The following is a 27,884-nucleotide window of genomic DNA, read 5'->3' as shown; positions in this document are numbered from 1 at the left end:
GAAAAGCACACCAAGAAGCCAACACAGCTGGCCCAGGACAGGAGGATCTCCTGGGCCACTTCTGAAAAATGGAATCCACAAAACACGAAATGCAGGCAGAAACATACTCTTTCACCCAAAGAAAATGAGTATAAGTGCACACTTTATTATGTACAGCATTAGAAAGGGAGGCCATGTGGAAAGACCTCTCGCACCAACACTCACTCTAGAGACCCCTTTTATGCTCCCTCCCTCTCAAGCAATTTAATCCCACCCTATTGGGCTATGAATCCACAAGGCAGAGAGGTGAAGACTGGTATGTGCAAACAGGGAAACTCCAGGAACAGAAAGCACGGTTACCCTAAACCCGAGAAGAGATTTTCAGCCGGGATATGGAGTTGTTTCCTGGCCCTCAGGGGTTGCCAGCTCACCAAAGATACAAGAGCATTATTTAAAATGAGTAACTTGAGTTCCAAGTCAAAATGCTCCATATGCACTTATTAAACTCAGCTTGGAACCTGGATACATGGCTCAAGGTTTCCTAAAATAAGCTTGGAAATGGGGGATTGGGGAGGGGACACTCCTAGTGTGGGACTGACAGTGATCTAGGTAAGGACAGATGGGCAGGCTGGGCTGGGTAGGGAAGACTTCTCTAGGTGAATTCAGAGCCTCAAGGAGGTATGTTGCCAGGCAGGTTTTCGGGTCAACAGGAAGAATGCCAGGTTGCTCAGATTCACACCATTTGCGAAACTGAAGGTGCTCCCTATTACTGCAAAATAAGCAACCGTGGTCCAGAGGGGCTGACCACTTCCTCTTTCAGCATTGACCCTGGTGATGGAGAAAGAGGATTCCGCAAATAGAAAAGACACCTAGATCTGTATATATGTCCTAAGTTTGACAGTGTCTTGCCAAGCTCATTGGCTATTATGTGCCCAATATTTGTGAATTCTTTACAGTATTTAATGAACAGGACTGGTAGCCAAAATATTTCACAGTGTACAAGAGTTAACAGCATGCAGACAGTAAAATAGAATGGCTTTCTGAAGACATTTTTTTAAAAAAGTATTAGTCCTCAAGCTATTCAAATGGGTATATAGACAGTTGCTCATAGAACTTAGAGAAAGTGTTGTTTAAAAAATCAGAAACTGTTGAGAACCTGATATAGGAAAATAGGCAAAAGTGAGAAAAAAGCACTTTTGTGACAAGTATGTAGCTGGTTTGAGAGAGCACAGAGGACTCATTTGGTCAGAGAGAGGCTCAAAGAAGCTTCGAGCAAAAAAAGAAAAGAAACATATTATTCTTAGAAGATCTTTGTGACAGTGGATTTAAAAGTCTTTCAAGGGTTAAGACCATCTTTCTCACTGACCTTGACCATCTCCTCCAGTGTTGAAAGGTACAGGCAAGAAAATGCCTCCTTGAGACAGAGGGTTATTTCGAAGCACCGCCTGGGATTTGAAAGACAGCGAATGGCAGGAATGTTTCCTTGAGATTCCCCGAAAGTAAGGCACGTGTGGCCCAGAGAAGCTGGTCGTAGCCTAAGGTCTCTGCTTTCTGCAAAGCATTTGTCCAGCCAGGGTGTCAAGTGGTGGTTTTAACCTATTTACTTGCCTTTGGTCTGGCTGCAGATAGCGGGTACAGAATGACCCAGTGAAAAGTCAAAAGACGGGGGATTTAACCTATTACATGATGATCTAAATATATGAACTTTTAAATATTTTAAAGAGTAAGAAATTATCTCCTATAAATCACCAGTCCCCTCCCCGCACTCCTCTTTCTCAGTATTTACAAGCTAACAATCTTCATCTGTTGCTAGGATCACTACACATTCTAAGAACCTTGCAGTCAACATATGGAAAGGGAAAGAGAGGAAGGATAGCCGAGGTCCCGCCCTCCTCTCTCCTCACAGGTTAAGGGCTGATTTGGTCCCCACTCTACCCTGGAAAGAAAGGGCGCATCTTTGCACTGGCCTCCGAGGCTCACTGTTTTGCCCCCATGATGCCTTGCAACATGTCTATGGGCAGGGGGAAGACGATTGTGGAGTTTTTCTCAGCAGCGATGGTGGTCAGCGTCTGGAGGTACCGCAGCTGGAGGGCTGCCGGAGACTCGGTGATGACCATGGAGGCTTCTTTCAGAGCCCTGGATGCGTTCATTTCTCCCTCGGCAGCAATGACCTACACGACAGGACCGGGGAGTGGGTAAAATGGAGAAAAGGGCAGTGTTCAAACAGCAGTCTTCAAACCCGGGTAGGTATACTCAACCTTGCAGGGCTGAGAAAAAACGGTTTTAAGAAATCGATTTCCAGTTACCCAGTTTGCATACGTTCTTTTTCCTCTATCTGATTTGCCCAAGTACGTGCCTGAGGTCAAGACATCCTCTTTCACTGTGACCTTTCTCGCATGCTTCAGAGGACCAGACAAAGAGACAATTTGAAATACCGAAATACCGTGCAGGGGTTGGGAGGGTGACTAATGACTGGATACGAATCCTTTTGTAAGTAAAATGGATTTCCAGTTCTTTGATTGCTAAAAAGAAGAGAACCTTACAGAACTGAAATTGACCATTAAATGACCTTTAAAATGACCATTAAAAATACTTTCTGAGCGGCGCCTGCGTGGCTCAGTCAGTTGAGCATCTGCCTTCCTATCTCATGATCCTGGGATTGAGCCTGGAGACCGGCTCCCTGCCCAGCAGGGAGTCTGCTTTTCCCTCTCCCGTTCCCTCTGCTTATGCATTCTCTCTGTCTCAAATAAATCTTTAAAAAATATATATTTTTTAATGAAGATGGCTGTATGTTTTTTTTTAGCACATAAATGCAGAGGCAGTGCAAAGAATTGCATGCGTGACTTTCAACAAAACTTGCATTTCCACCCACTTATTTATGTAAACAAAAGTTCTGACTCCTTATATCTATAAAAATGAAAAGTTAAGACTAGAATTGATGTTTAGTCTTTTGGCAATAAGTAACAGCCGGCTACAAAGACATGAATTCTTTGTCTTGTTAAGAGAAGCATCTCTAAGGGCGCCTGGGTGGCTCAGTGGATTAAAGCCTCTGCCTTCGGCTCGAGTCATGATCCCAGAGTCCTGGGATCGAGCCCCACATCGGGCTCTCTGCTCTGCGGGGAGCCTGCTTCCTGCTCTCTCTCTCTCTGCCTACTTGTGATCTCTATCTGTCAAATAAATAAATAAAATCTTAAAAAAAAAAAAGAGAAGCATTTCTAGTTAAAAAAAAATTACTGAGGAGACATTCTAAAACATTTAAATGCCTTGCTTGTAGTCACAGGAAATTTTTTATAATAATTTTAAACTTCAATACTAAATGTGTTGCGGTACAGTAATAAAATGACTCATGACAAAATATATCATATTAGGAAAAGAAATCCGTGGAGGAGGCGGAGTGGAAACAGAAGTTCAAGGAGAAGAAGAAGGGACAGTAAAACATGCCCGACCGCGAAAACCTTATTTACATATTTTAAATAGACGGTGGAGTCATTATGTCATTTGAATTTCACTGGGTACCTTTAAAAGAATGATGTTCACAGTTTTAGTGTGAAATGTCAATATTTAAAACATGCCAGGGATGATTATGCTCAGCCAAGTGTATCAATTCAAATGAAAATTTTTACAGGTCTATCTATTTAAAATGTGTGATGGGACCATACAGTTTTTCCAAATTCTTCAAGAGGCTCAATGAGCATAAGAGCTTGAACATCACTGGGCGGTGGGGAGGCTTTGGAATGAGATGGGCTTTCACGCCAATCTCAAACCAAAAGCCTTACCAGCTGAGTGTTCTCAGGGGGGTAATTTAACATGCTGAGCTCTGGTTTCTTATTCTTAAAATGGGAGAGCACCTGCCTCCTCGGGCCACTGTGAGGAAAACAGAAAGCTGAAGCCAAATCAAGGCAGCTCCTTTTACTTCATGATCCTTGGAGAAGAGGGCTGAAGATATTGGGATCCTCAAGCTTCACTGGGCAGTTCCACTAGGATATTCGCACATGTATCTCAAAATATTCACGGTTCCTAATACTGCCATGAGAATCAGGATCCAAAGCAATGGTCTTAGGACCAGTGGAGTTATGATTACTTATACCGTTACTGTTGGGGGCCGTGTTAGGGGTCAAGCCCTGGTCAGGAGCTAGGGGTAGGCCTCCTTTAGCAACTGGTCAAGCAGGGGACACAGACAGGGAAATTGGCCGCTTCATTCCAGCGTGACAAATGTGGACAGAGATGGGTACGAGGCTCAGTGCCAGCCCTTAGAGGAAAGCAGTTTTTGCAGGTGAGGTGGTGAGATAAAGAAGTTGAACAGGAAAGGGCGAGAGCTTTGCTGTTTGGACAAAGTTGAAGAATACTTCAGGCAAAAAAAAAAAAAAAAAAAAAAATACTTCAGGCAGCACACATGAAAAGGTATTGTGGTATATTTTAAAAAAAAAAAAAGCTGGTGGCTTTTTTTTTTTTTAATATAAGTGGCTGAATGTGGTGTGAGGCCGAGGGGAGGGAGGGGTACTTGGTCTGCAGGCTGTATGCAGTGGGAAGCTGCTGAAATTTCCAGGAGGAACTTCCCCAGGTCTAGCTGGAGAGGACAGGCTGACAGATGCCTGGGGACAGATGGGGAGACTCGGTGAGGAGCCAGTGGGACAGCCTCGCAGTGACCAGGGCGATTCGCTGGTAGTGGGGATGGAGAGAGGAAGGGGCTGGGGAGCTCTTCAGGAGGACAGTCAGCAGTGTGGAGGTTGACTGGGTACAGGGAGGGAGAGGAACTGAGGCAGGGCCCTGGGTTTCTAGGTTTCGGGTTCCTGGGGGGGGGGTCCCATTAGGTTAGATGGGGGATATCAGATGTGGTATTACCAAGAGAAGGCACTCAGTTTAGAGGATAAAAATCTCAGCTTAGGTCTTCGAGAAGGGGCAGGAGCCAGGCACATGCCAAGTGCCTCACGTAACCGTGCTCTAAGGCAGGCACTGTACGTACAGAATGCAAAACCGAGCTCAGCACCGAGAACAGATGACATGGGTTTTTCCATGTCATCTCAGATGGCCAGTAAGGCACTTTTTTCCCCCCTGGTCTGGACATGGACCAGCTGCAAAGCTATCTCATGTCCCACTACCGGCCGACACACAGTCTCTGGGCCGGGCAGCCAGACCCACCAGGCTAGGCACGCCGTGTTATCTAAACACCCGCCTCGTAGATGCCGTGAGTGGGACCTCGGAGAGCAGAGCCAACTACTTACGGGACAGCCCCATATTGATCAACACTTTGTATCGCTTGATCCATCATGTGAGAATCAGGCATTTTCAGGCCTGTGAGGCTGGTACCGTGGTCTGTCCTTCCAGAGCGGGGCGGGCCAGGCTGAGAAGGGCAGAGAAAGGGGATTCTGCATTCCTGCACTCCCCCCTCTCAATTAATGGATGATGAGGCCCCAGGAATAGGAGCCTGAAAGCATGTGCCAGGCATTCTTTTCAGAGGTGTGAGAAAGGAAATGAGGAAGGATGCAAGCGGGAAAGGTACGACATTTGAGTCGATCAGAGCTGGTCTACACACTCGAGAAAGAGGTTTGGCTAAGATACAGTCAAGCTTGCGGGAGAATCTGTCCTCTTTCGTGCCGGGCTCCTTTCTCTCAAACCATGTTACGTTCACTCTCTTCATTGCCTGGTGCTCCTTTACGTGAATAAAGCAAACTCTATCCATTCAACGGCAAGGGACACGCGGGCAGTTTCCAGTTCGGGGTACTACAAAATGCTGTTGTGAACACTCCAGCACATGCCTTTTGGTAAACACACGAGCGCATTTCTGTTGGATACACACTGCCAGACGGCCTTCCAAAGTCTCTCTTCCAAAGAGACTGTAAATTTCCAAATGTCCAGTCTCGCTAACAAAATCAGAGCACAAGGTCCTCCCTCCCCCCACACTCAGTTCTTTTCTTTTTTTTTTTTTTAAACCATTCTGGTGGACATCTAGCATGGTGTCTGCATGGGATCTGAATTTGCATTTCCCTGATGGCTAATTAACTTGAGGAATTTCTCTCTGAAGTCTCTCAGTCTAGAGGCTCTCCTACCCCTTTCTTTCCCAGTTTACATATTGAAGAAACAGACTCCCTATTTTCCATGAGAACCTGAATATATGATTTTGAATTTTTGGCCTTATGGTGGTTGCAGGGTTATTTTATTTTACAGAAGGGAGAGACTCCTTGTGATTCTATGGGCTCACCCTAATCTTAAAGACAGGCACAGCCCAGGTCCACGAGAATAGTCTAGATGGTCTCTACAGTCTTATCGAAGTGGGAGCACCGTTACTCAGCATTCTAACGGGCTTCCTCTGTCTCTTCTCATTGTTATCAGGGAATTTCCTTCCTAGCTGGTGAGAACACCTGCAGACAGCCCATCACAGGAGGTCCAAAGGAGGCAGGGAGGAGCAGAGGGGAGTTCTCATTTCTGTGGTCAGTCATCAACCATGTGACCTTGAGGAAAACTACAGAAATTTTCTGGGGCTTCGATTTTCTTCATCTGAACTGTAGGATGGCAAATAAGTTTCATTTTTAGAGCCCATTCCAAGCAGTTGAGACTTGTTACCTGGAGGGCAATAGGAGGAGTCTGAGGTCAAGTCTAAGCTCAGTGGAAAACAGTGCTGCGGTTAATTACCAGCAGGGGAATAGGAGGGGGGAGGGGCGGCATCGGGGCCAAGTTATTTGTCGCCTCCAGAAGGTATAACCTCTGAGGACATTTCAGGCTCTGACATTCTAAGTCATCTATGTGTGGTAAGTTCCATTCAATATGGCTTGGAAACGGGGCTGTTGGTTAATGACATATTCTAGATAAAAGCAGTTCCTAATTTTCAAAATACTTATTAGCACACAGTAGGGCATCTTTAATGTTACCAGAAATACCACTTAGTCTTCTCAGGGTGATGACTGTGAGAACGAGCCCTTGAGGCTTCCGCAGCATTACCAGCTGTCCTCACAAGCATTAGTTGTCACGTTGGGAAAACCTAGCAATCCTGGTCAGTAGAAAATTCTGGGCATAGTGTGTCAGAGGAGCTACTACTCTATTTGGTGTTGGCTAAGAAATTATAGCACCCGGCTTTCGTCTTAAAGGCTTCCTACTAGAAGGTTAAGGTTCTGTGCTTAGCCAATTCTCTCCAGCTGCCACTATTTTCCAACAAAACAACAGATCGGTTTGCTCCTTGCATCTTGGGGGATCTGTTAAGTCCACAGCAAGCCCTCTTATGACAACTGACCCTCTTCCTCCACCACTCATATCTGCACAAGGGGCTGTGGGAGCTTATTAACATCTGACTTTGCCCTTTTGACTAAACTTTGACCAAAGAAGATCTCCCTGCTGTGAATCTGGAATCAAGGCAGGTCTGTCCCCTTTAGTGCTCAACCAGGGAGGTATGGAAACCTGAGAGTCAGACACCCTGCCCTTAAGCTGTCAGCATCGAGGTAGGGCCCAGGAGGTAGAATGATTAGCTCCCTTTGGTCTTGACTGCAATGTGGTCCTGGGCTCCAACTCTAGAGACTTGAGTGTGCTTCCCAACCTTGGGTTTGGCAAGCTATCCCTGTGTCCTTCTATATTAGCTCCAGAAATCCTCTTTCCCAGGTTAGATGAATAGACGTTTCCTTGACACCTCTCATGGGGGCCACGCACCATGCAGGCTGCAGAGGTAGGCAGGGATGGTGATGACCAAGGAAGTGGGTGGGGGGGGGGGGAGGCAGACATCAGAGAAAGAGGATCAAAAAAAAGTTAAGAGGACAGAGAGGAAGAGGGAACAGTAAGAAGGAAGAAGAACCTGAGAAAAGAGAGAATGAAAGAGAAGACAAAAACAGGGAAGGAGGGGTCCCTGGCTGGTTCAGTCAGTAGAGTGTACGACTCTTGACCTCAGGGTTGCGAGTTTGAACCACACGCTGGGTGTAGAAATGACTTAGAAAAAACATAAAAGCTTTGAAAGAAACAAAGTAGGAAGGAACAGATGGTAAGCACACTGACGGGACTGCCCTGTTGCTCTGAACTCAGAACTGTTCATTTGCGCTTAGTGGGGGTCTGGGAACATAGGGTATGGGAGATGCAGTCACCGAAGACTGATTGGCTCTACACACACTGCCGGGCTCACAGGGTCTTGTGCAGTGAAGCGAGCAAGGCAGAGAACAGGTATGGTACGAGCCTACTTTCGAAAAACAAACAGGCCAGCAGCCAGACACCCTCATCAGGGAAAGCCTCAGTATACACACTAAGCTGTCAGGAGCCGTGGCCCCTTGGGGCGTGTGACTCAGATGCAACAGGAAGGCTTTCACCTTGACATACACTTTAGGATTATTTCCATTTTTGTAACAACGTTTTACTGTTTTGTAACTGAGAAGAAAACTCAATAGGAAAAATAAAGTATGGAAAAGAGAGAAAGAAAGAAAGAGAAAACTAGAGAAAAGAAAAGAAAAGAAAAAAGAAAAGAGACAAGACCAGAGCAGACAGCAAGGCTACCTTGGCGCGGGCCTCCCGGGATGCCTCTGCCTCGGCGGCCATGGCTCTCTGGAGCTGCACAGGCAGCTTCACGTCCTTAATTTCCACGCGCTCCACCTTTATTCCCCAGTCATCAGTGGCGTCATCCAGGGTACACTGTTCGGAAGAGAGAAGGCCAGCAAAGAAGGCTCAGGTCTGCCCAGCGGCCGAGGGCAGACCACTGGGCCGGGGAGCTGACAAGGCGCTAGGGGAGATCCGGGGGAGAGGTTAGCTCTCCTCTGTGGGGGCCGGGGCCTGGGGAGCTGATCCTGGCTCCCTTAAAGAAGCTCATGCAAGGGTTGGCAAGCATTCCCTCAAAGGGCCAAACAGTGGTTGTTTATTTTCAGTCTTCCTTGCAACTCTTTAACTGTGCCATTGTGGGTCAAAACCAGCCGTGGATAATATATAAACCAGTGCGTATGGCTGTATCCAGATCACATTTTACTAATAAAAATAGGTGGCCCTCTGGCTCCTGATCTAATGTGACTAAGCCACAGTACTTCTTTGTGCTTCAGCGGGGTCCCTTTACAACGGGAGGAATAAAACCTTCTTTTCTGTTTGCTATGTGGTTGTGGGCATCAGGTTAAGGTCATAGATTTGATACACGATGACACTGATGAATAACAAGATCTCGGATTTTCGTCCTTTATCTTTTTTGAACCAGCCAGGTTTAATTCATAATCTATGACTCTAGAAAGCTTGGGACACATGTGAGTTACAAGGGAAGTCATGGGTCTTGTGCAGAGAACAGAGCATTAACGACACCCGCGCTGTCTTGCAGAAAGGCCTCAGAACTGTTACACTAAAAAAAAAGGTTTATGCTAATTCTGAGGGAAAAACCCTATGTGGAAGGGAATAAAAAAAATAAAAAAATTCATCTGAGCTGTTAAGTCATGAGCTCTTTGTGTGAAAAATACTCCTTCCAAAGAGTTTCTATGAAGAGAAAACACCGGCCAGTGATTCCCCCAACAGGAATGAGTCAAAAGTTGTCAAACAACCTCTAACCCTCTGGCTTCATCTTGGAATTTCTGGTGACTCACGGCCTCACCTGCATGTTGTGTGCGATTTCTTCTCTGTCGGAGAGGATCTGGGAAAGGTTCTTGGTGCCCAGGACGTTCCTCAGAGTCGTTTGTGCCAACAGACGGGTCGCCGAGTCTGCATTGGTGATATTCGCCACGGCGAGGGTGGCGTTCTGCACGCGGTAATAGACCACGCCGTCCACACTGATGGTCACCGAGTCCTTGGTGAGGATCTGTAACAGGAAGGATGCCATTTCACACCTGCCCACCGACTCCTTCTCTAACAGAACTGTAAGCAGTGTTGTTCTCTAGAACATCTTAGGACAACAGCCGATTTTATGTCGTAAGTACTATTGACAGAGTGTTGTGTGCCCTCCAAGTTCGGACACTGAAGCCTAACTGCCCACATGATGGCATCAGACATTAGGAGGCGGGGCCTTTGGCACATGATCGGGTCATGAGGGTTGAGCCCTCATGGTCATCTATGAATGAGGAAGCAGTGCCTCGTCCAGGCGCTGAGCCTGCTTGCACCCTGACCTTGGATTCCAGCCTCCAACGCGGTGAGCAACACTTTTCAGTGGTTTATAAGCCACCCAGTGTGTGGGATTTGGTTAGAGCCGCCTGAAGGGACTAAGAAAACGCAGCATCCGAAAGCGAACTATGCCTTTGGAATTTTAATAAAATACATTCACTTATTCACTAATTCAATCATTCAGCAAATTCTGAGACACCACTCAGCAGCAGGCACTGTACTTTCCGAGACGGCGGGGAATCAAGGAAGCCGTGGCAGAAAGGAGGGACAGCTCTTGGTGGCAGGGGCAATACTTGAACTACGTCTTACAAGAGGAACTCATTTCCCGAGGGTGGCATGAGCGTGAGCAAGGGTGGGAGCATCATGCACGACGCGGCCCGGTGCTGGGGCAGGACCTAGGCTGGGTTAACTCTCTAAGGCAGCACAGTGAAGTCAAGCACAAAGGGAATGGGGACGGTTGTTATAGGGAGAGGTCAGGGTAAAAATAAACTTTACAGCATGCTACATAAAAATGCTTTCCAGGAGGGGCGCCTGGGTGGCTCAGTGGGTTAAAGCCTCTGCCTTTCGCTCAGGTCATGATCCCAGAGTCCTGGGATCGAGCCCCGCATCGGGCTCTCTGCTTGGCAGGGAGCCTGCTTCCTCCTCTCTCTCTCTGCCTGCCTCTCTCCCTACTTGTGATCTCTATCTGTCAAATAAATAAATAAAATCTTTAAAAAAAAAAAATGCTTTCCAGGACATCATGCATCCAGGCTTCTTCCCACCCCCTTCCGGGCTGCTCCTTAGTTTTGGTCTTCAGGTCCTGACAGCGGCCGCCGGCCCCATGCCTTCCCGCTCCCTGCCGCACACCTGCCACACTGGAGAAGGTAGAGGTCCCTCACGCACCGTGTTCTGTGTTCCAGGCCTTTGTGCAGGTGTCCCCCTCCCCCACCCCGGCTCAGATGTCCTCTCCTCCCCTTCACCCAGCAGACTGTCACGTGATGACACTTTATCCAAGACACAGCTCTTTTCCTCTGTGCAACTCCCCTAACGAGGCAGGGCTAGCCACGATCCCCGCTGCACCTCACTGCAGCGACTGTGCTGCCGGTCGACTCCTCGCTTCTCTACTGGACTATGCGTTTCTTGAGGGCAGCTTGTCTCTGCTGTCTCTCGCACTGGCAGAGTGCCAGAGACAGAGCAGGTAGTGAGTCAGGGAGAGAGGAACTGAAACGTGAACCTAGGAACACAGTGATTGTGGCAGAGCGTGCGAGAGAGGTTCAGGAGACCTGAGCCGTGCTTCCTGGACCTGGCTTGGTGATCGCCAGTGAGGCTCTTAGCCTGCCTGACCTACAAGAGTCCTCATCTGTGAGATGGGGCTAATAACACAGCCCCATTCTACGCAAACTGCTGGCAAATTACTTTGAAGGTGAGGGTCCAGTTGAACGAGGCTTTTTCGGGAGTGTAAAGGGCTGTGTAACAGGTGGGCAGTAACGGCAATGGTGTGCATTGCTCTTCTGTCCCTGTCGGGCAGGAACGCAGTTACCTCTTTTTTCTGATAACCTAAAAATACTTCTAATAGTGTATTACCACGTTGGCGTGCAAATTAATGATTTCCCGCGATATGGTCGGAAAATGCGTATCGTTTCTGAACAAGCTCTTGCCTCTGTGCCTGCCACAGCCAGAGCTTTCTAAAGCTGCAGCCTCTCTGCCTACTGTTAATCGTCGGCGGGGTACTTCTCTTCCTTCATATTACATTCAAGGGGGTTGGAAGAAGGACTGCTTGCCACGTTCCAATCCACTGCGAGTTCAGCGGTCCCAGGAGAGGAGGGAGCCGCTGGAAGGTGGCAGCTTACAGCAAGCCTGCTGGATGTCTGCAGCGTTTACAGAGGGGAGCGCCAGGACTCCCAGCTACCCCGCGAGGGGCTCCTTCATAGGGTCCGTCTTCTCGGAAAGATGGGAAAACGTGCAGAGAACACAGCACAGCTTTTAGCCCTGTTCTTGTGGGTAACGGTGACGGCTGGCGTCCCTCGTGCACGTGGATGATGAAGTCTGACCTCAGCCCCTGTTTGGATCGGCACCAGCAAGGAGGTTCCTATGCGGGTTCCTGGGTTCGGGGCCAAGAGAAGGCGACCCGGCCAGGCTCCCCAGCCTGCTGTGCACCTGGCTTCTGGCCAGGAAACACTTGACACTCTTCTTCTGTCCCTCCCTTCATCCTGTTTCCAGGCTTTTTATCTGCCTCGGGGACGATGCCTCCCCAGACACGTGGCCCAGGATGGACCTCACCGTCACGGGCCACGAGGGAGTGAACACGAACGTCAGGTGCGTTTAGCATGGAGCTGCAGGAAAAGCATTCGGCGAGGAACCCACGGAGCTGAACGTCGCTCCCGGCTCTGCCACTCTGGTCTGGTGGAGGCCCTTGGCCCCACAGCAGTTACGTGCTTTTCAAGGATCCTGCTGTGAGTTTCAACTCTGATATTCCTTGTGAAGTAGTTTGAAGGAGCATGGAGTAATGACTATTACAAAACATTATATGCTTTATCTAAAAAGCCAAATGAGCAGCTCCTAATTCTGTATCTAGAATAAAATGAAGAACCTTAAGAAGAATGTTGTGCTAAGCTGGATTTCCTGTCAGAAACCTATCGCAGAGAAATGCGGTAGGAAAAGGATGACAGATACGGTCATGCTAACACCAGGCTACACTCGGTAATAATAAGCACGTGTGCACTTAACTATTTATTAGCCACTGGCCTAAGCACTGTACATGTAAGGTCTCAGGTAGTCCTCACAAGAGCTTCTGAAGTAAGTTCTACTAGGGACGCCTGGGTGGCCCAGTCAGTGAAGTGTCTGCCTTCGGCTCAGGTCATGATCTCAGGGTCCTGGGACCGAGCCCTTCTACCCGTCTCCATTGCTTGCTCATGCTCATGCGTGCTCTCTCTCCCCCAGCCCCAAAAGTAGGTCCTACCATTATAAACTCTTAATTTTACAGATGATGAAACTAAGGCACAGAGAGGTTAAGGAACTTGCTCAAAGGCACACAGCTGGAAAAATGGTGACAAGCAGACAGGCTCTACACCCAAGCTCTCACCACCCTATTCTGTGCTGCTCTCGTCGCCAGCGACTTTCACACATGACATCTGTTATCAACGGCATAAGACCACCTTACCTCCTGGGGAGGAATGTCAAATGAAATGGTCCTCATGTCCACCTTGATGAAGCTGTCAGTGCAGGGGAGAATAAAAAACAAACCTGCAACAAAGAAACACAGAACGTTATCGAGAGATGCTGGCGCCTCATCCCTTCACGCTAACAGAATCAAAGGAACCAACGGAAAGAAGCCAGGTCATCTCAGTGCAGGAGCCAGATGCCAGGAACGCCATCCTCCTGTTCCCTCGCCCCACCTAACTGCTGCCACTGAGGCCCGTGACGTCATCTCCTGACTCCGCCACCACTGGCCATCTGGTTTTTACTTAGACCAACACGATCCTTCCCACCTCTTTCTGCATCTTCCAGGTTCTCTCCTTTGACCCATTTTCTCAGCCCACGAACCCCTGAACATGCCACATAAGGTCCTGCATGGCCTGCCCCGGTGCCCCTCTTCGGCCACTCCCCTCTTCTCGAGCTCCACACTCGTGCTGGGCCGAGCTGCCTGCAGGCCCTTTCCCTCCCTGGGCCCGCCATATCCCCCTTTGACATCACTCTGTCCATGTTGCCATTTCTACTGGGAATACTGCCCCTCGGGCCAACACCTCACCATGCCTTAAGACTCAGCCAAGCTGTCATCACCTCCAAAGCCTGGTCTCATCCTCCTAGGTGGGGTCCATCACCTATCTCTGGGTTTCCACAGCTATCTGCAATGACTTGGTCATGGTACTTATCACACAGGACAGTAACTGCTTCCTTTTTGGTGTCCACTAGACAGCAAGCTCCTTGAGGGCAGGAACTATGTTTTAGTCTCCCTTGAATTCCCAGAGCCTGGAATACAGTAGGGGCTGAAGGGAAGTTTGCCAGAACTAAGGCATAGAGAGTAAGATCTAGAAAACCTTTAGTGAGTAGGAATTCTCATGCTCAAACTTCCACAGTTGTGGCTATTCTTGGCCTAACATAATCTTATCGGCGAAGATGGGAAGGGGAGGGGAGCCCAGGGAAGGAAAGGGCGATTGTAGCAAGACTGGCCAGCCTCACTGCTATTGTCACAGGGCTTCTGTTACAGGCTCTCTTTTCTACGTCAACAGAGAAGGGACCCACGTAAGGGAATCCACGTCAACAAGAGGAAGAACTTCGGTCTCCAGGCCAACGACCCAGAATTCTAGTACTGACCAGGTCCTTTGGCTCCTCCTTGTAAAATGCGACCCAGTCTAAAGATGATGGCTCGTTCATATTCTTTTATGATCTAGATCAAAAACACAAGTAATAATTAAACATGAGGAGTACAAATCTTTATATACGCTATGTATTTTTAGGCAGCTTGTTAAAAATATATTCTGGTCTGAACAGGTTAGATGCCTCTATGTTGTTTTTTTCTCTAAAGTCTGAACAGTATCAGGGTGCCTGCCTGGCCCGGTCTTTAGGGCATGCAACCCTTGATCTCGGGGTCATGAGTTCGAGCCTCCTGTTGGGCGTAGGGGATTTCTTAAACACATAAAACTTAAAATAAAATCCGAACAGTATCTATAAATAACATGTTCGATGCTGAATTACCAAGCAGGATATGTATTTACTATTTTTTTAAGTGATTATAAAAGCAATAGATATTTCACTGTATAAAATTTGGGAAGTATAGAGTAGTATATAGGAGTAAATCCATAACTCCACTCCTCAGCTGTTAACATCCTCATTCAGTTACTCATGCATTGGTAATAAAGATAAGAAATAAAAACAACTAAATTTCCCACAGTTTATCTCCTGACTCCTTAAATTATAATCATAAACTTATCTGAAAATTCTTGGAGCATATTTTCCCTTCTTAGGAATATGTAAATGATAGTCATTTATCAAAGTATTAATGACTTTATGGAAAAAATAACCAGCAACTGGGGGGCCCTTGCCATATGCCAGGCATTGGGATAAGTTATGTTTAGAGACATTCTGTAATCTTGGCCACGGCCCTGTGAAGTGGGTGTTGCTATTTCCTCCCATCTTACAGGGAGGAAACCAGGCAAAGGTCACACAGTGAACAATGGAGCCAGCAGTCTGTCCTGAGCGTCTTGACTCTGGACAGGACCACCCCAAATCCCCGACTTTGGAACATTTCTGATGGGGATCCTTCCTCTAACCTATGAGTTGGGCTGCCTGGACCATGGCTGAAAGATGTCCCCAGATTCCATTACAACAGGTGACTAGAGGGAATTTTTCCAAGAGAGAGATGAAGGAAAAGGGATTCAGGACAGCAGGTCTCTCTCTCTTTCTCTCTCCCTTTTCTACACAGATACACACAACAGGGGGCTTATGTAGTGAGGAGCTGACCCCTTGGCAGATGCAAGTGACGTCTTCTTTACCTTTATGCACATCCATACCGAGATGGGGAAAGTTATAACAGTGAACAAGAATGAGACAGCCACCAAAATCCAGCCACAAGGTCCAAGGCCTGTACTGGGGCTATCTGTGAAAACAAAAATACACATTTCTTGTCATTGTTAATAGCAGACTCCCACCACCTTCATCCTCTGTCCACGGAACTCACTGATGCCTAGAATTCTACTGTGTTCCCTGGATTTCCCCGTCTAATCCTTGTAACAGCCCTGAAGCACAGGGGCTACTTTTTCTCATCTACTTAACATGACAAGGATTTCCCACATTATTTTTTATCCTGCAAACGTTTTTTAGGTGCCTAATATTTATTATGCCTGTGCTCTGCACTGACATGGTAAAAGTAAGACCCAATCCCGCTCTCAGGAAGGTTCAAGTTCAGTAGGCAAGACAGACAGATCGTTACAACATTAGGTGGTAAGTGTCAACACAGACTGTAGAGCATTTTGAAAACACAGAATGGGAGTAACTTACATAGCTGGGACAGAGGTGACAGTGGGGTAGAGTGGGTAGGGGACAGTGGTGGTTGTCAGAGGTGTGTCTTGAAGGATGTAACAGTTAAGGAAGGTACCAAAAGGGTGGGGACAGAAGGCAAAGAGCATTTAAACTGAGGGGACAGATGGACTAAAGTGAACTGTGTGCTATTTCCTCTGGCCTGTGCATCATACTTTATTACCCGCCCCCCCATGATTAGACACACTGTTTCTGATTTCTCAGGATTATTAACGATGTATCACAAACATCTTTATACATAGTTTTCCTCTGGCTTTTCTAATTGCTTCCGTTCTGGCAACATGAAATAGCTCTTGTCTTACTAGGAAGGTAATAATACACACCCCACTGCAAGAATTTCAGCGGGGGGGGCACCTGGGTGGCTCAGTGGGTTAAAGCCTCTGCCTTCAGCTCAGGTCATGATCCCAGGGTCCTGGGATCGAGCCCCGCATTGGGCTCTCTGCTCAGCAGGGAGCCTACTTACCCCTCTCTCTCTGCCTGCCTCTCTGCCTACTTGTGATCTCTGTCTCTCAAATAAATAAATAAAATCTTAAAAAAAAAAAACTTAGAAAAAAAAAAAGAATTTCAGCGAAACAGGGGTGGGGGAATCCAGAGATGATGAATATTCTTCCAAACCACACACATTTTTTAAAATTTTATTTGACAGAGAGAGATCACAAGTAGGCAGAGAGGCAAGCAGAGAGAGAGACAGGAGGAAGCAGGCTCCCTGCCGAGCAGAGAGCCCGATGCAGGACTTGATCCCAGGACCCTGAGATCATGACCTGAGCTGAAGGCAGAGGCTTAACCCACTGAGCCACCCAGGCACCCCTAAACCACACACATTTTTATAAATAAATTCTGTGAACTATTTTTTCCCTTCTTTCCCTTCCCTTATTTTTTTAGCCTTTGTTGCTATGCATCTGTGCTTAAAAGAAAATTATCTATTTATTTGAGAGGGAGAGAGAGAGAGAGTGCACAAGCTGGGCCAGAGGGAGGGAGAAGCAGACTCCCCACTGAGAAGGGATTCCCACCGTGGGGCTCAATCCCAGGACCCGGAGATCATGACCTGGGCTGAAGACAGATGCTTAACCAACAGCCCTCCAGGTGCCCTGCATCTGTGTCTTTTCTGTTTTAATTTTTTATCAGCTACACTTGCACAAAGTTTAAAGAGTCCCAAAGTTCTCCAAGATTAGTACAAAAAGAGAGCAGTCCCCCCCTTACCTCGTCCAGTTTTTCTTTCCTCAAAGGCAACTGCTCTGTTGGCTGAGTATTTTTGTCTATACTTCTCTGTTTCTAAATAAGATGCTTGTTTTGTCACTTGTTGCTTTCTCCATTTTCAGCTCTACTTATTGACTTTCCAGGATGGAAGAGGATTTAGCTTCTCCCCCACCCCATAAATATACCCATCCTTCTAATTATAGCATCATTTTGGTTAGATCATTATCAAATTTTACACTTCACGAATATGAAAATGCGATTCAAAACTAAGCCAGGTAGGGACGTCTGATTCGTTTTTCTGTCCCATACAACTTTTTGTTTTTTCTCCGTCTTGCTTTTTCCTTTTGCTTAGTTTTTAATGCATGCATTGATTCACCCTCAAACCTCTCACCAGTGGTCTAAATCTCCTCTCATCAGGGTCGGGGTTCTACCAACTTCCTCTTTGAAGACAGTATCTCTTGGAGGGGTGTCTGGACTTGCTCTCTTGGGTGGTGTGAGCAGCTGGTCCAGGGACTGCCTTTCCCTACGATCCTGAGAAACCCCCTTCACTTCCGGGTTGTGTTTTGCACTTTCTGTACCCCGTGTCTTCCTCACTTTTAGTTTGTTTTTCCTTTCTGTGGAGGGCGGAGGGATGGAGAACGCCCAGGGATACTATCACTTTCCTTATGAACCACAGAAAGCTTCTGCAATATTTCCAGGAACTGTCTTGGTAATGAGAGGGAGAATAGCAAGAGGGGAGGAGGCAGGCTGGGCAGTGGTTATGGCTTGGAAGGGCAAGGATGGCAGTGGGACAGGCCTTTGAATCTACGGAAGGCCAAGAAATAAGCAGAGTTGAAGCTGAGAGCCTGGAAGAAGAAGGACACAAGGTGGCACCCAGATCAAGTGCTCTTGCAGGATGCAAGACCAGAAATGCTACAGATGACTTAATGGTTTTCTGGTCCTGCGTCACATTGTGAGGTAAAGGTCCTATGCATAAATGAGTAGAAGTGCTCTAAGTTAATCTCCCAGAGGTTTCTAAGCATAGTTGGTGGGGTCATGGACGTATCTACTGAGAGGATATTCCAAGCAGGGACCCAGTGCTGCCTGTGCAGAAGGCTCCATCAGGCATTATCATGACTGATGATAATCCCAGCACCTCTGGTAGATGGTCTGTCGTAGACACTGTGTTCAATGACACCAGATGCCTATCTCATTTACTCTTTATAAGGTAAGTTGAAGTTAAGTATTTTTCTTTAAAGATTTTATTTATTTGTGAGACAGGGAGAGAGAACACAAGCAGAGGGAGAGGCTGAGGGAGAGGGAGAAGCAGACTCCTGGCTGAGCAGGGACCCTGATGTGGGACTCGATCCCAGGACCCTGGGATCATGAACTGAGCCAAAGGCAGATGCTTAACCAGCTGAGCCACCCAGGTGACCCTAGTATTTTTAATTCTATTTTACAAATGAGGTAACTGAAGCAACAAAGCTTTCCCAAGACCACAGGGCGGAGGAGGATCCGGGATTCAAACACAGGTCATCCTACCCCAGAGCCCACGTTCTAAGTCAAGTCATTCCTACTGTCCTTTGCCTCTGAATTAAAAAAAAAAAAAAAAAAAAAAAAAAAAAAAAATCCTCATGAAAGAAGATTTCATGTTTGGAGCACTTTCCCAAGACAGTATCCAAACTGGGAGAACATGGTAGGAGTCCGGAGAATGAAATCTGATATTCCTACGGAGGAAGGCCTCCTATTTCCAGCTGTGCCTATTTATAGCAAAACAGTCTCAGGCTGGTGGCCAGGCTCAGGTCTAGGCTTCCAGAGTGAAGCAGATTCCAAACAAGGAACAGACTGGCCACAAATATTTTTCTGACAGCATTTGGTGCCTTCTAAAATACTGCCCCAAGCCTCCTGTTCCCAGTCAAATTTCACAGCTCTCTGTCCTGAATGTATTAGAATATAAACTCTCTGAGGGCAGTGATATTTCTTACTCTTTTATCCCAGCCCAGTCTTTTCTCGTGTGTTGCATGTGCATATGTGTACGCGCCCTCAGCACCGTGATTACATGGGATTACATGGATTACAAACAAAGAGCAACAAGAAATGAAGTGGATATCCTAGAAACTGGGCTTGGTCTTTCACATCTCAAATGCTCAGCGAGAAATAATCAGTGCATACACTGGGGATGGCACCATTTCATACCATTCTAGGGCCTCAACTAGCCCGTTCTCAACCCCTGAAATTCTTCCTGGTCTGGTTATAGCACCGAAAGGTACGCAAATCACATTCCTCTGAGAGGTGAGGCTTCAACTTCACCAGGATATTAGTGAACCCTTCATCCTCAACCATTTATGGGCCAAAGAAAAAAAATTCTCAGTTACTCCCCCACATTTCATGAAATTCATTTCCTCCAAGTTTCTCATTCATGACCTTGAAGCCTGGATCCTCCCTACCGGTTGTATGAGGTAAAAGGCAATAATGAGCACTCAGCATTCCTGAGATATTCTGGTTGATACCGCTGGATGGGAACACTCTGAAAGATTAGGGATCCCATGACACAGGGTCGTAAATACTACTTGGCCGCAATTAATTTTTTTTCTTATACTACCAACTCTTCTGAAAACTGCATTAAATTTTTAACTAACCAAAGCAAGGTTTTGAAAATGGGTGAATGTATGTGTCAATGCTGTTTAACTCAATATTCAAATTGGGCTTATCTCCAGGGAACTGACAATGTTTTTAAGAAACACTTTTTTTCTCTTATTGTAAAAGCAAACTATTGTCCCTATAAAAATTAGAAATTATAGCTAAAGAAATTAAAGAAGAAAAATTATCTATACTTCCCTTATCTCTAGATGGTGATGACTTTTTTGCCTTACTATGTGTCCTCTAAACCTTTCGTATCTTTTTTTTTTAAAAATAAAATAATGATATACATAATAATTTTGAATCTGCTTTCCCCCTATATTGTGAACATCTTTTCATGTCAGTACATATTCTTTATTGTTAAAGGTTGAATAATAGTCCACTGTTCCGTGAACCTAATGAACATTTACGTTATGTTCAATTTTCTCAAATAGAAATTCTGCTGCATGGCATATATGCTTAGTAAAATTTTCCATCCATTTTTATTGTGTAAACTAATTTTGCTGAAAAGATGAAATTGTGTTATTCTTAAGTTTCTCTCATTCTGGCAGAATCTTTAATTATGACTAATAATAGCCATTAATTGAATGTCTATCACATGTTAGCCACAAGTGGCTTCCTTACATACCATCTTTCTAATATTCACAAATATCTGTAAAGTAGGTATGAAATATTCCTCCTGGAGTCCCCGAGTAATGAAGCAAAAGACTTTCTGAGCGGAGACAGAAGAAAACAAACAAAACCACAAAACCAATGAAACAAAACAAAACAAGTTGTACGGTAATTTTTGTTGGGTTAGCTTCCCAAAAAGCAGTAAAATAATCTTTTCACGAGAGTAACACAGGCATAATTTCAGAGCACTACATTGTTAATGATACAGTATCAGCTGATTTACTAAAAGGTCTACTGAACTTGACACTGTTGGAAATCATGTGCAATAATAAGTTCCATTTATCATTGAGATTTTGTTCTAAAGTTCAGAAGATTAGATTTCCTCTTCAGGGAAAGGCCAGAAAGGTCTTACATAATATCTGAAAATCTAACTCAAGGTTCATTTGCATTAATGCACACAAAAAGAAAAAGACTGGCGCAAGGATTGTTGCAATGCCTAAACAGCAACATTTAAGCACAAGCTTTTCCTTCCCCTTTCCCGGAACGCAAGTGAAGCACTTTCCATCTTCATGCACTGCCAAGAACAGTGCTGTTGGGGTGGAGAGAGATAAGAGGGCTGGAATCCGGTCTCAAAAACATGCTAACAGCATGTTCCGAACAGCACCTTTTAAGGATCAACAACAGTAGGTTGAAAGGAAAGGTCTTGGCAATTTTTTTTTTTAAAGATTTTATTTATTTATTTGACAGAGAGAGAGAGATCACAAGTAGGCAGAGAGGCAGACAGAGAGAGAGGAGGAAGCAGGCTCCCTGTGGAGCAGAGAGCCCGATGCGGGGCTCGATCCCAGGACCCTGAGACCACGACCTGAGCCGAAGGCAGCGGCTTAATCCACTGAGCCACCCAGGCGCCCCTTGGCAATTTTTGAAATTTTCTGAAAGGTATAAATATTCAGGATATCATATTTCTGATTATATTTTCCTTCTCCCTCTGACCCTCCCTGCCTTACTCATGCTGTCTCTCTCACTAAGATAAATAAAATATTCAAAAATAAATAAATAAATAAAAAGACAAGGAAGGGAAGGAAGCAACAGAAAAAAAAGGAAAAGAAGGAATATGGAGGAAAAAAGTGAAGAGAGAAACAAAAATGAAGCAGCACACTACAGAGAGAAAAATGAAACCAAGTGGAGTGAGAGGGGGTCCAGCTTAGCACACAGTAAGGGCTCAATATGTGTATGTTGAAAAAAATGTTGGCGTTTACTTGGAGAGATTACAACTTGCATTCGTTTGTGTGGAGGCTTTCAAAGCAGAGAAGCGCACACTATAACCCGTCTTTCAAATGATTATTTTAATTAGGCATGGTTTCTAATTCTTCAAATGCCCTTATCCTTAAACCTCTAGGGAAGAAATTAGTCTCTGGGCTGGAGTGGCTAAAGGCCAGATGGTATCAAGTTAAAAACCATGGCCAGAGAGTGTACGTTTTCCTCCCTATTGTAAACTGTCTATGCCTACAAACACTGGATCAAAAGGACCGATACTGGAGAAGCATTTTCAGATCTGAATCACAAAATGTGTTTACCATGAGATATTAGAAAAAGGGCATGGCCAGACCCATTCAAGAAAGAGTTCCGGGCGCCTGGGTGGCTCAGTGGATTAAGCCGCTGCCTTCGGCTCAGGTCATGATCTCAAGGTCCTGGGATCGAGCCCCGCATCGGGCTCTCTGCTCCGCGGGGAGCCTGCTTCCTCCTCTCTCTCTGCCTCTCTCTCTGCCTGCATCTCTACCTACTTGTGATCTCTCTCTGTCAAATAAATAAATAAAATCTATAAAAAAAAAAAAAGAGTTCCAATGCAAATTGAAATAAAGGGAGTCCTTTGCCTAGCTTGAAAAGATTGTAAGGAAATTAAGTAAGTGTGAATAATTTCTTTCCCAAGTATCTTGGGGATTTTCTGTAGCTTTTCTTCATTCCAGTGTTCTAGTCATAAAGCAGGAGGAAAAAGAGGTGAGGGTGTCATGAGTAATTTTAAATTTGAATCCCCTGAGTCTTAAAGAGGCCCCTTCTCCAAATTGCCTACAGCACTTAACCCTTTTTCTTTCTTTCTTTCTTTCTTTCTTTCTTTCTTTCTTTCTTTTTTCACTTAACCCTTTCTAAAAAACATTTATCGTACTCGTAATTATCCTATTCAAGGTCCGTCTTCCTCATAGATTTTGATCTTTAAAAAAAAAAAAGATTTTATTTATTTATTTGACAGAGAGACAGAACACAAGCAGAAGGAGTGGGAGAGAGAGAAGCAGGCTCCCCGCTGAGCAAGGAGCCCAATGCAGGGCTAGATCCCAGGACCCTGGGATCAAGACCCCAGCCAAAGGCAGACACTTAACAACTAAGCCGGCTAGGCACCCCAGATTTTGATCTTCTTAATACAGCATGGCATGATGGCTTCAAAGCTGGTTCTGCCATTTATTATCTGTACAATCTTGTGAAAGTTTCTTAATTCTCTGTGCTTTGTCTACTCATTTAAAAGTAGAGCTAATAGGAGTACTTCCTGAGAGGGTTAAATGTGAAGAGTAGATGAGCTAATACGGTAGACATCTAGAGCATAACAGGTACTCAAAAACCATCTGCCAAGTAAATAATTGTTAATACAGTTCAGAATCATCCTCTGTCTCAAAGCAGTTGTCAGAATGAGTATGTATGGGCTGACTATCACCCATAGCCGGAAAGACAGAAACAGTAATATTCAGAAAAACTGGAGAAAAACAATTTCATAATGCTATTAAAGTGAATTAAATTTAGACCAGACTTGAAATATATTAAGAGAGCAAAACCCTCCTACTTCTTCCTTTTTTTTTTTTCTTTTTTCCCTTCCAGCTCCTTTACTTGGACATCTTAAAAGTATCTACAATTGAGTTTTTCTCATTAAAGTCTTTGGAGGGCAACATCACTTTATCTAAAAATTGGGGGTGCCTGGCTGGCTTGGTTGGTAAAACATGGGACTCTTGATCTCAGGGATATGAATTCAAGCTCCACTTTGGGCATTGAGCTTCCTTTTAAAAAAAGGTGTGTGTGGGGGGGGGGGGCGCCTGGGTGGCTCAGTGGGTTGAGCCTCTGCCTTCGGCTCAGGTCATGATCTCAGGGTCCTGGAATTGAGTCCTGCATCGGCCTCTCTGCTCAGCAGGGAGCCTGCTTCTCTCTCTCTCTCTTTCTCTCTGTCTGCCTCTCTGCCTGCTTGTGATCTCTCTCTGTCAAATAAATAAAAATAAATAAAATCTTAAAAACAAACAAATAAAAAAAAAAGGTGTGTGTGTGTTGGGAGGGGGCAGATAAAAGTACAGTTCTTCAACTGACATCAAGAAGCTAAGCAGTGGGTAAGAGCTCAGGGCTCTGGGGTCAGATTCCAATTCTACCACTAACTTTGCTCAGGAGTAACATAAGGGAAAAGAATAATACTTGTCTCATATAAAAACCAATGAGAAGAACTTGACACTCAGGAAGTGTTCAATAAATAGCAGCGTTATTTTTTATTACAACTTAAAGATCATATTGATACAGTTTATAGCCATAAACTTTTTAGTAAGTGAATTGCCTTCTGGGACCTAAATGCTGCTGAGAAAATATCAAGACTAACAATCTGCCTGGGGACTCTATCTCTAGAGGAGAAACAGACTACATCTGAGCAGGACAATAAAGTTCTAAACCATCTTGGACCATCTTTCATACAACTTTTTGCCCATAAATTTAAACTCCCTGCATAATTACTACGTTTTCTCAATAGTCATTGTTAACTTCATTCTTCGTTTTCCCCATTAATGAATTACCTCAATAGTTGACATTTTTAAAAAATTTTTTTAATAAACATATAATGTATTATTTGCCCCAGGGTTACAGGTCTGTGAATCACTAAGTTTACACACTTCACAGCACTCACCATAGCACATACCCTCCCTAATGTCCATAACCCCACCACCCTCTCCCTACCCACTCCCACCAGCAACCCTCAGTTTGTTTTGTGAGATTAAGAGTCTCTTATGGTTTGTCTCCCTCCCGATCCCATCTTGTTTCATTTATTCTTTTCCTATCCCCCAAACCCCCCACATCTCCACTTCCTCATATCAGGGAGATCATATGATAGCTGTCTTTCTCCGATTGAACAGTTGACATTTTAATGTTTCAAAAGTACATTTACATAAATTTTCTCATTTGATTCTTGAAACCTTGGGAGACAGTTACTGCTGGTAAGATTATACCCAGGACAGAGACGAGGAATTGGCTCTGGAGGCTGAGACTTAACCCAAGGTGACCCAGGTAGTAAGGGATGGTATTGAGATCTCAATGCAGATCCTTGAATTCTAAATTCCACTCTTGTTTCACTACACTATACTATACCATCTTATCATAAGTGTGTTTATAACTGGACAAAGTTGGTATACTTTTCACTAACACTTTACAACAGACACTTTATTGCCTGCATCTTCAGAGACTAATCTACTGAAAGGTCAGGCTAAATGCCTGGGGTTTAAGTTTCTTTACTGGTCTCAGAGTATAGACAGACATTCAAAAAGAATGGAGAAAGGAGAATTGACACATACTTCCTTTTTTCCACTGACTGTAATCTCTAACCTCTTTCCTTCCACACTTAACAGTGTATTGTCATGATAATTGTAATTCCTTTATCAAGATAATATAAACCCAGACAAACAGTCTATCTGCAATAAGACCATGCAGTAAGGAACCTGTCTAATCAAATACACACACACACACACACACACACACACACCAGCTTCACTAGACTTGGTCATTGGTTTGAGTTAATTTATGACCAATGATGGTTTAACTCAGATTAATTATTAAAGAAGTTACAAAGTTCTCCCCAATCTGATCAGCTGTAACAACTGAAATAAACAAATCAGTCCCTTGATTCTGCTTATTTTCAGGCCTTGTCCCAAAGGGATACATTCTTGTTGACATGTCTCTTAATTATAATAATACATTCTTTGCAATCCACCTGCACTATTTCATTACAAAGTGAATGCACTGGCTCTTGCCCTAGGTTTGGTCCTGTTTATATTCCTAAGACTAATTGTCAGCAAAATCATAAAAGGACAGAGTTTGGGCTTTTATATTCCACTGCCTCCCCCAGAAGCAGCCTTCTGGAGACGTCTTATTCAAGAGGTCTGGATTGAAGTTAGATTCCTTTGGGCTTTCCTTGTTGTCTCTCACTTTCAGTGAAGTACCAATGTCTGAGAAGGTCCTCTCTTGGGTACACATTTTGGCGATAGCTCTAGGATAGGGAAAATGGAAAATCACATAGCCCGGGTTTGAAACCTGGCTCCGAGGAACACATGTGTGATTTTTCTATTCCAAGCCCCAGTTTCCTAGCTGTAAAATGGTGGATAATGTTTTCCTTGTGGAGCTGTTAGAAGACTGCAATTAGATCATGTTTGTAAAGCACTTAGACTGTGTTTGACCTATAGCAGGCACTCAATAAATTCTATTTAATAAATTCTAGTAATGGCTTTCCACCAGTGTTGGTTCTCAAAAGTTTATGTTAAAAAAAAAAAGTGACCTAGACTAAGCAAAATTTTGTTTCTATATATGATTTTCTGAGGAGCACGCAGTTTTCATTAGAGTCTGAAAAAAAATTCTGTCTAAAAAAAAAAGTTAATTATAGAGCCAAGAAAAAGAACTTAGAAGTGAAAACTGGTCTGTAACCATGAAAAACCAACTAAAGGGATATTAAGTATAAATAAAGATCATGCATATTCCCAAAGAACATCTACAAACAGATTTCCCACTGCTTTCACGAAACTGCTAGTAACTATCCTCATAGTCCCTCTGTCTCCCACCAAAGGTCAGACAGAGCACAGAGGAAAGTATCCCACCCACCTTCCCATCTAGGATATGACAATCAACTACAAAAGAGGTGGACCCCAAGTTTTAGGGTCAGCTAAAACCCAATTTAAAATATGGCTCCATTACTTATAAACTGTGACTCTGAAGTAATTCAACCTCTTTGAGTATCGGTTTCTTCAAATACATCCTTCCTGTTACACTGATTTAGAAAGTCACTCTCCAATGTGCTTAGCAGAGAAAAGGGACAGATATCATTCTTTGGATGCTCCTGGGAAGGATCGCTGGGCAACGGAAATGGGACTTAGATGGGTGGACAAGGCTGGCTTTACAACTAGTCAGAATAGTTAAGTCCAATATCATGTTCTTTGTGGGGGGTGCTGGAAAAGCTCACCCATTTCCCCCTAAAATGTCATTCTCTATGTCAGCCTGTCTGAAATTCCACCCTTAGAAATAATTCCTTTGGATCACTAAGAGCCCCTGGGAGGGACTCAGCACCGGCGGGAGGATTGTCACCTCTCTCTATTGGAACCCCACTCTCACCCCCAAGGAGTTAGCCAATAAAGGTTCAAGATGACAGCCATCTCAAGGGTACTAGTTCCTTCACAGGGCAACAACACTGAGCCACTCAAGGTTTCTGCCATCACAGCCGGGAAGGCCCTGGTAGGATGGGAGTACTTAAAAGAATTCCCAGTGAGAAACAAAAGCCCCAGAGGCGAGGTCCCTAGGACAAAGGGAGTAAAGACGGGGCAGAAAACGGCAGAAGGTGAAGCTGGGAAGAGAGGGAAGAAAGAGACTTTCTTTTTTTCTTGCACAAACATAGCCTACCATTGTGAGGGGCGGGGGGCAAAACCTCCCAGGTCTGTCTTGCTTAATATGAAACTGGCAGGGCAGTGGGGCTGGGGGGTAGGAGTTCTTTCCAGTTGGGGAGAAGCTCTGGGCAAAGGCTGGCTGGAGGGGATGGAGGGGGCGGGAAGGAAAGGGGAGTCGCGCGACAGGAAGACCCAGGGTCCTGAGTGTGGGGTGCAGGTTTGCGTCACTGGCCGTGAGTCACTTACACATCTTGCCCGCACGCATGCTACGAGATAAGGAACGCAAAGCGCTGGCACAGGGCCTGGCATCTGGCAACCGCTGGAGCACGCGAGCCCCTGCCATGGCTCTGGAATTGGAAACGTGCCCTGCAGTGGGTGCGTCCCCCGTGTGCCAGGCAAGCCTCTGTTCACTCTGCACCCTAACATCCCTCAAACGGACCCCAGCCCGAGGATTCACTATCTTCAGCGTCGCCGAAGCTTAAAAGCGGCGGTCGCACGGCTTAAAAGTGACGGAGACGAGCCTGGGACACCCGGGCTGCGGCTAGTTCCCGAGGGGAGGGTTAGGGGAGGTGGGCGACGGCGCGGGGCTCACCCCTGAAGGAGTCGGGGAGCCGCCGGGCTTCGGCGTCCCCTGTGTGCCGCTTCTCAGCCATGCTGCCCGAGCCTGAGGCGTCGCTCACCGGTCCTGATCAACGATGTTGGGGCGGCTTCCGCGAAGAATGTGCGGCGGAGATCCCGGGCGGAGATCCAAGGCCGAGACCCAGGCTGCAGTCCCGC

The 27,884-nt window shown here is 45.5% G+C and overlaps 1 protein-coding gene across 1 annotated transcript; it reads right to left on the bottom strand.

Moving 5' to 3' along the window:
* Nucleotides 1-124: 124 nt before the first annotated feature.
* STOM (stomatin) lies at nt 125-27,841 on the bottom strand. Its single transcript, XM_046023336.1, has 7 exons — nt 27,700-27,841; nt 15,483-15,586; nt 14,305-14,377; nt 13,151-13,233; nt 9,509-9,712; nt 8,443-8,577; nt 125-2,150 (listed from the first exon to the last, which is right to left on the bottom strand). Exons 1-7 carry the CDS (start codon nt 27,758-27,760, stop codon nt 1,956-1,958), a joined length of 855 nt encoding a protein of 284 aa, XP_045879292.1. The 5' UTR covers nt 27,761-27,841; the 3' UTR covers nt 125-1,955.
* Nucleotides 27,842-27,884: the final 43 nt, after the last annotated feature.

The sequence above is a fragment of the Meles meles genome, chromosome 11, assembly GCF_922984935.1.
Source record: "Meles meles chromosome 11, mMelMel3.1 paternal haplotype, whole genome shotgun sequence".
Classification (NCBI taxonomy): domain Eukaryota; kingdom Metazoa; phylum Chordata; class Mammalia; order Carnivora; family Mustelidae; genus Meles; species Meles meles.
This window is presented reverse-complemented; position numbering and strand designations above follow the sequence as displayed.